The sequence below is a fragment of the Lucilia cuprina genome, chromosome 6 (genome assembly GCF_022045245.1).
Source record: "Lucilia cuprina isolate Lc7/37 chromosome 6, ASM2204524v1, whole genome shotgun sequence".
NCBI lineage: Eukaryota > Metazoa > Arthropoda > Insecta > Diptera > Calliphoridae > Lucilia > Lucilia cuprina.
This window is the reverse complement of record NC_060954.1, coordinates 48,435,963-48,445,195: the sequence shown is the minus strand read 5'-3', so window position 1 is coordinate 48,445,195 and position 9,233 is coordinate 48,435,963. Positions and strand designations below refer to the sequence as shown.

At 28.4% G+C, this 9,233-nt stretch overlaps 1 protein-coding gene across 3 annotated transcripts in view; it reads left to right on the top strand.

Annotated features, from left to right (window-relative positions):
- Window positions 1-6,662: 6,662 nt before the first annotated feature.
- LOC111676032 (acidic leucine-rich nuclear phosphoprotein 32 family member A) overlaps window positions 6,663-9,233 on the top strand; it is a 14,183-nt gene continuing 11,612 nt past the window's right edge. The window contains exons 1-3 of one of the 3 annotated variants that reach the window (XM_046954741.1): window positions 6,663-7,107; window positions 7,374-7,478; window positions 7,558-8,105. In XM_046954741.1, coding sequence (XP_046810697.1) covers window positions 8,058-8,105 — 48 coding nt within the window. In that variant the 5' untranslated portion in view covers window positions 6,663-7,107; window positions 7,374-7,478; window positions 7,558-8,057. Of the gene's footprint in view, window positions 7,108-7,373; window positions 8,106-9,233 lie in introns of all 3 variants that reach the window. The other 2 variants (XM_046954740.1, XM_023436912.2) reach the window with 2 other exon arrangements.

Below are 9,233 nucleotides of genomic sequence, written 5' to 3'. Positions count from 1 at the left end.
AAGTTTCTTTACAAAAAATAAAAATTTTATAAAAGTAAAAATTGTAAAAATATACTCATGGTGTAGGGTATCATATGGTCGGCCATGCCCGACTATACTTTTCTACTTTTTTTTAATTATCTTACACAATATTAGTGATAAAAGAAAAATTTTAAATGCACATGTATCTACTCTCAAAATGAGCCGATGGGTGTCTGGCACTTTTTTGAAATTCGTACTTTTAAGGGGTAAAAATGTGTAACAAAGGTGAGTTTGGTACCTTTTTTGGCCCTTTATAACTTTTGAAATAATTAACATAATCAAATTTTTATAAATATTTTGGATACATCTCCCAAAATTATGAGACAACTGTTTCGTATATTTTTAAAATTCAGAAAACTGTATTTATGGTACTTTTCTGGAACAAATGAATGCAGATTTGAATCGTTTGAGTTTTATCTTTGATATGTAGATTTAAATACGGAACATTTTGTAAACTTAATTCTCGAAAAAATATATTTCTAAGCAAAAAGGGGGAAACATTGTACTCTTTTTATTAGTACTTTCCACTTAGGTAAACTTTGTTCCACTTTTGGTACTTTTTTCTTCCTTGAAATGATACTCTATGTATGTTCTTTAATGTGAACTCAAAACACATGATTATTAAACATACACGGTCCTTATTGAATAAGAATCTTTAACAGACAACTTTTTAGTACTTTTTATCTCATAAATTGTACTTTTTTAATTTTCTAAAATATTCAAATTACTAGGAACATTAATTTTAACATACATGATCTAGACTGAATAATATTCTGTAAGTGGGAACTATTTGGTACTTTTCTATTCATCAAATGGTACCTTTTAGATTCTTTATAATGGTTAACCGAATGTATTTAATATAAGTTAGGGTAGCGAAGTACCCAGGGTATGCTAGTTAGATATATTACAGAAGTGTGCTACAAAAAATTCCAGCACAGGATGAGGCTTCAAATTTGTTCTAGGAACTAAAAGCGTAAGAAAAAAGGGACCCATTACATTTTATTCTTTTTCAAAAAGAGAATTTTTATAGAGTTCCTTCGTTATCATACAAACCTTTTGTTTAGCATTAACTCCATTTGCAAATAAACAAAAGCTTTATAAACAAAATTTTAAATTAATTTTTTACAATTTTTATTTAAACCAGTTACAAATTTTTTTCATTATTATTATTATTTTCAATTAAATTTTAATGATTCTACACAGGTGTTTTATTATTACTATCATTATTATTAAATGATTTATTTGCATTACAATTTGTTGTTAGTTTTCAACAATTAACATTTCTTTAAAGTATTATTATTTCTTCACAATTGTTTTTTGTTTGTTTGTTTTTGTCTCGTACTTACAAATTACTAGTTGTAATAATTTTGTTTTTGATTTTATTTATATTATTTTGTTTTATTTGTTCAAAATCTAAAATGTTTTTAATTTATTTTTATTTTTTAATTTAGTTGTTATTTTGTTTGCTTGAGTTGTGTAAAAGTTTTTGTTTTCCTATACTTTTATCATAAATGTTTAATATTTGTGACAAAATTAGTTAAAGTTTAAGCCCCCTTTACACGAGCACACCAATAATCAATGATCTATCAAAATTTAATGCAGAAGAGTACGAATGGTATCGTTCAAACGCAATATGTAATGAAACCCTCACACTTTGAGAGAAAATACGGATGGAAAATATAACAGTTGTATGACTCTCTTAAAAGAGAAAAGGAAAACAGCTGTTTTCAACATACTTTGTTTTTGTAGTGTGATCGTGTAAAGGGTCCCTTAAAAATGATTCATAAAGTTCGGTTCTTATGCTATATATACATGGTTGTTAGATCTTACAACGTTGGCAGTAAAATGTGCAGAAAATTTCTAATAACAGTGTTAACTTACAAATTTTGTCTGCCAATATTGTCAGTAATGCTTTTTCTGACAACGTTGGAAAAGAAAAGATGTAAGTTCTTATGATTGTTAGATATTTTCTGAACATTTTACTGACAACGTTGTAAGATCTGACAAGCGTGTATCACGGCTTTTAGGCTTATTACTAGTGAGTAGGCTTGAACAAAGTCTAGTCAATAGACTACTCCATGTGCTAGATCGTAGGCTAGTTTATAATATTGTCGATAGACTTATCAATAGAATAATTCATAGTAGACTAGCTAATAGACTAGTTAAGAGTCTTATCAATAGACTAGTCAATAGTCTAGCTTATAGACCTGTTATTAGATTACTACTTTTATTAGTCCAATGGATAGTACATAGATTAGTCCAAAGACCAATTAGCCAATAGTCAAGTCTATAGATTATACAAAATATTAGTAGATTAGTACATAGATTAGTCCAAAGTCTGCTCTATTAATGATTCAATAGACAAGCCCATAGACTGGATAGACATAGACATGGATAAGTCCAAAGACTGCTTTATTGACTAGCAATTAGACTAGACAATAGATAAATAGACTCTTTGGTGGTCCAAATCAATACACTTCTCGTAGGTTAGCCAGTAGGTTAGTCTAAGGACTGCAGAGGAGCAAGTTCATGAACAAAACAATAAACTATTACTCCATAGACTAGGATATAGTCCATACTCTAGACTATATCTTGTACTATAGCCTAGTCCATTGTATAAACTATAAACTAGACCATACTCTAGACTATTGTCAAGTCTATAGACAAGGCAATAGTCTAAACAATAGACTAGGCTATAGTCTAACCAATAGACTACGCAATCGTCTAACCAATAGACCTGTTATTAGATTGCTACTTTTTTAGTCCAATGAATGGTACATATATTAGTCTAAAGACTGCTCTGATTAGTCAATAGACAAAACCATAGACTAGACAATAGATTAGTAGATTAGTACATAGATTAGTCCAAAGACTGTTCTATTGATTAGCCATTAGACTAGACAATAGATTAATTCGGGTCCATAGTCCATAGACTAGGCAATTGGAAAGGTAGTCAATAACTTCTCGTAGATTAGTCAGTAGGTTAGTCTAAGGACTACAGAGGAGCCATTAACAAAACGACCAGCTAATAAACTAGCCTAGAATATAGTCTATACTCTAAAGTCTAGACTATATCCTGTACTATAGCCTAGCCCATAGTATTGACTATAAACTAGTCCATATTCTAGGCTATAGTATAAGCTATAGCTAAGTCCATACTCTAAACTATAGTCTAGCTCATAGTCAAAATAATAACATAGTTCATAGACTCGATTATAGCTAAGTCCATAGTCTGGTCTATAGACTAATGCAGAGTATGAATTAAGGCCTAGTAAAGAGTCTGGACTAATCCGTAGTTTGGACAATGGAATCTGAAAACAAAATTTTTAACAAAATTAATTTTTTTAAAATTTATTATTTTAAGAATTTTCACGATTTAACAAAAAAATATATATTTTCTGCGTTTTCTTTAAATTATAATTGTTTATTATTTCTTTATAAATTTATCTTTCAATAATTTGTTTTTTTATTAAAAGTTAATTACTATTACAATTACTTTTGTTTAGTAGTTTTGATTGCAAATTAATTGTTTTGTTTTTTTGATTCCTTATTAAACATTGACAATTACAATTTGTTTTTTTTTTAATTTTTTATTATTTATCTTGCCTTAAAAATTATTATTATTATTAATAATTTCTTTCAATAAATTTGCTATTTTCATGAAAAAATTCTAATAATTTATTATAATTTGTTGAGTGTTTGTGTGTATATGTGTGTGTTTTTAAAGCTTTTTCTTTTGAAATTTGTTTTGAGTTTAATTTTATTTTTTTTAAATTACGCACAATTTTTTTTCGCTCTCACAAGTTTATTCATTAAATTTCATGTAAATATTATTTGATATTTGCAATTTAATTTAAATTTATTTAAAATGTTCTAATTAATTAATGTTATTATTTTCTTTGTATTTTTTTGTTAGATATTATTTATTTAATTTGTTTATAATGTATTTAATTAACTGGTGACAGGCACAATCTCTGCAAATTCACAACAATTATTTTATTATTTATATATTTTTTTTTCATTATACTTATAACTAATCTTTTTTAATGATTTTTTTAAATAATACACACAATTTTTTTGTCTTGAAATTATTTTAGTATAAACTATAGAGTGACTTGAAATCCTTAAAAAATTTTCAAAATCTTCGGTTTTGAAATTTGGAAATGTGTTAACAGCTGAAATTTTAGTTTAAACATATTTTATTAATTTTATTTTTGAAATATTTTTAAGTCACCCTACTAGTTTTCTTTTTTTTTGTAATTACTTAAAACAAAGCCTAATTGAAACCTTTTGTTGCAGCAAATTAATAATTATGTTGTAGAAAATGCTCACAAATATGCATACATACGTATTCATAAATTAAAAGCTTTTAACAGTTAAATAATAAAGTAAAAATTTCTCTAAAAACTAATCAAAATGGTCCTTCGATAGTGAAATTTATAATTGCAACTTTAAAAGCAAAGTATATTTTTAGGATGGTAAAATGAAAAACTTAAACAAAATGAACACACATTCCTTTTCAATTAACTAGACGATCGTCTAAAGATCAGTCTAGTCTATAGTCTAGTCTATAATCTAGTCTATAATCTAGTCTATAATCTAGTCTATAATCTAGTCTATAATCTAGTCTATAATCTAGTCTATAGTCTAGTCTATGGTCTATAGGCTTGTCTATTGAATCATTAATAGATCAATATTTGGACTAATCTATTTTTATTAAGAGTTTGAATTTCAAAATTTAACAGAAACGACTATAATTAATTCTAAAACTTACCCTTTAAGTAATACTGGAATTTTTTCAAAGCACAGTTTGCACAAATAATAGTTGTTTAAAACTACTTTTATTTGTCTACCATTTGCCCGAAATATCTCCAAAGAGGAGGATCCTATTACATGTCCCTAGGGAACTGTAGGTTTAATCCTGAACAAACGATTTTGAAAGAAATAGAAATGCAAAAGTTTGTCAAATGATCTACTACTATAAAAATGTAACGTTTTTCGGTCTTAGAACCAGGATACTTCCGAAAAAATCTATATATAATATTTGAAATGCTCGGTCTGTCAGAATTTCTGCACCAATTGCAGGTTTTGATTTGCCGCTTTAAGTTCTTTGCAAATTTGACATAATATTGATGTAATCTCTTGACATTCTGCGTTTGACTCTTTCTAGAGTTTTAGCTATTCCGCCATGAGCTGCTGTCAATAATTGTTGGATTAAAATTAGACGGAACCCATAGTTTCCACTCATACTGTTCAGAGTGATTTGGATCTAATATTGTCTTCTTAAAAACTTTCTCCTCTACAATTTTCAAATCAGGGAGATGGTTCGAATTTCTGTTATGTTTTCTATCAAAGATAGGTATCAAACTTGGTCGTTTCAAAATCTAACAATAGTTCACTGTCCATCTCTTCTATGATACCCTAATGGATATCTGGAAAGCATATCCGCGACAATATTCTCTGAGCCTTTTCGATAATGGATTTCAAAATCATACACTTGCAATTGAAGTGAGGAACGAGCCATTTGAGGCTAGCTTGGTCTGTAATCACGGTAAATGGCATCACCTCTACATAAGGCCTATATTTCTTCATTGCCATGACAGCCGCTAGACACACTTTTTCAGTCACGCTGTATTTTCGTTGACAGCAGTTAAACTTTTGGGTGTAGAAAGCGATGGGATGTTCTTCATTGTTCGAATTCAACTGGTACAATACAATTTCCTCGGCACTGCCGGTTGGTACTGTCGATTTATAAAAGACTTTGCCACCTTTGTAACGATGAATTCACTAACATTACAGAAACTAACACGATTACACTACAATGTAGAATTCATCATTTATTAGTACTGCACTGAGGCTAGGTTGAATGACCATCTCTGAGGTTGTCATGCGAAAAGTCAGGATTCAACCGAGTGCTCCCTAGGAACATGTAACAATCTCCGCAGTTTCTTTAATAAGCAAATTGTTGTTTTTTTAGGTTTTCTTTTGTATAAAGTATATTTTGGTATTTCACAATATCCGATTCTACTTCACTTTTATCTATTTTTACTTCGGAGCCGGAATCTAATTCAGTTTTACTCTCGTTATTTCCATGCTAGTTTTTTTAACGTTGTAATTTTTCTGTTTTCTGTATTTTTTAAGAATTTTTTAAATCAACGACACAATTTAATTAATGTTGCCAGACTTATGATTAATATTTACAAATGCTGCCATACTAGAAACTATAAACAAATGAACAAACAAACTAGGTAGTCGAGTTATCGAATTTTTTGGAACAAAATAGTCGACTTCGACTTATTTCGATAAAAAGTCGATTGTTCGAAAGTCGAAAAACAAAACTTGAAAATAAAAAATTTTTAATTGCAAAAAATTTAAAAACAAACGGCGACTAAGACAGCTAATTTTAGCTGAGGAAAAAATTGGCGGCGGTAGCTTTTAATAACTTAACGGCGGCTTGGCACAGACGTCTTTAAGCCACTCAGCGCAGGTCTCTGCAGACCATACAAGAAAGCAAAACAAAAAGAAACAATGCAATTTGCGCGTGTTTTTTAATTCCCTTTTGCTATAACATTCCTCTGCTACCATTGCATTATTTTTCAATGCCAAAAGAGGGGCACTAAAAAGAAAACAAAAAACATTAGAGAAAACAAAAAGAGACAAGAATACACAAGTTGTTTTTGTTGTACAAATGGCGGTTCATTAACAAATTGAAACGCTAAACGAACTGAAACATATGTGGAAAAGTTAAATAGTTGTTTAAAGCAAGGGAATAATTTGGAATAGGGAGAGTGATGACAGAAAAAGAAACAATAGTAAAAGAAGGTGGAAAAAAAAGACCGACACAACGACAAAACACAGAAGAGAAGCGTGTGTGTTAATTTATAATTTTTTGTGTGGTGTTACAAAAGGCTAGAGGAATTATTATTTTACAGAAAAAAACGGCATAAATTCAAGAAAATTTAATAAATTTTTGATTTTGTTATTGCTTAATGGGCAAATAAGAAATTAAATAAAAAAAGTTTAAAAATTTAAAGGAAATTGTGGGTTTTTCACTTTGAAAAAAAAAGCCACAAAAGACTAGAAAAGGTAAGTAATGGGGGAAAATTTGTAAAAGAAAATTAATTATAAAGTGTTCAAAGTTAATATTTTTAGTTTTCTTACGATGATATAAATTAGCAAATTAATTAAAAATTCATATTTTTGTATTTTTCGCTTTCTTTCTATCTATCAACGTTATGTTGTACTGATGTTTTTGTTGTTGGATACTAATCTTTGATTAAACGAAAACTCTCTTAATATGTGTTTGTGTGTGTTGTTTGCTTGATTGTGTGTGTGTTGTGTGAAAAACAAAGAGGAGGAAAATCTTAAAACCATTTTCTTCTCTTACATTTAAGATAGACATTGAACTTGTTGTAAAGCAGGAAATTTACAAAAAAAAAAAAGAAAAAAAATTAAAAGTATTTTTAACTATTAAGAAAAATACAAGAAATTTTTGCAAAAAAATTAATAAATTGTATTAAACATTACGTCTTTTAGAGCTGCCAACATATCAACGAGCGTGCAGCGATCGATTGATCATTAAGTGGTTGGCAGAAGCAGATCATCATTACCCAAACCCAGCAACAGCCACCCAGAAGTAATACATAGTAGCAAATATTTTCTGCTCTATACACGCACAGACACATATCGTCGTCTCATCCAAAGGAAGACAAACACTATCCTATCTGTTTGTCTAACAATAAAAGTCCAAACAAGATTTATCATTAAACATACGCACTTTTTTCAATATTTTCGCCTTCACTCAACACGTACGCAAGGTGCGCGGTTTAAGCGGCCAACATTTAGTAACAAGTTCTTGTACAACAAATCAAAAGCCGCCAACCACAATAAGTTTCTTGATCTAAAAGAAAACTTGTAAAGGAAAAATATTATCCTTTATATTAGCAATAGCAACATAATTTTTATTATTTAACTGCAACAGCAGCAAAAATAAGAAAATAACAGCAGCAGCAGCAACAACAACAACTACAGCAAATATGGAAAAAAGAATAGAATTGGAAAGACGCGCTCGTAAAGCTAATCAAGTAAGTTGATATGTTTATTTTATGTTAATTTCTTAAAAATTATTTTAATATTTTTCTTTAAAAATTATGTTTTTATCGATAAATAATTTCATAATTAAAAAAAATATGAAGCAATTATTTAAACAGCTTTGCCAACTGTTTGCACATACAAATGCCATATGAAAATGTTGCCATATTTTTAAATGGCAATTTGTAGCCGGCACAAATATCTCGTATTTAAAGTTTTAATTCGTATTTTTTTAACTTTATTCAGATTTTTACTAATATTTCCGATTTCATATAGTTTAAATCATATAATCAAAGTGTAATATATTCTACTTTTCCATTTCCGGTCCTGTAATTTACTAAAAGTAAATTGTTTAAATTTTTTTTAATACATATTTAAATCATAACGTTTCAGAGTTATAAAGTGAAAAGAATTTAGCTTTTAAAATTGAATGAAAAAAAGCTTAATTGGATTGATTTTATAAATCTATAGTCACTATTTCCACATGCAAAAAACAAATTTGAATAGTTATTTATATTGACTTTTATTTAGAAAGTCGACATTTTTAAATAAAATAGTCGTCTTCGACTTTTTAGAATCTCCGAAAATCTATTTATATAAATCTATTTACATCCTTAACCCCGTGTAGTTTCGTCACTGCACTTGACAAAATGTCGGGCAAAAAAATTGTCAGATTTTTGTTTATGTTAATGCACGGAGGTGACAAAATGCTAATTTTATCATGACAACTCACAGATAACTTTATTGAAATATATAAAAACAAATAAAATTAAAGTCAAATTTTGTAAATAAACACTAATTTCACTAACACTTATGATAAAAATCAATTTTAATTGCACAAAAACAAAATTCTAAACAAATTTTACAATAAAATGACATTTGTTATTAAGACAACATTGTCGTAACGACATTATAACGCTAATAAATGCAGTTTGTACCTGCTTTTTATCATGATAACAATTTGACGTTTATTTAGCATAATAAATATTTGTTTAATATAGACACGAGGTAAACGGTAGATAGATAGATAGATAGATAGATAGATAGATAGATAGATAGATAGATAGATAGATAGATAGATAGATAGATAGATAGATAGATAGATAGATAGATAGATAGAT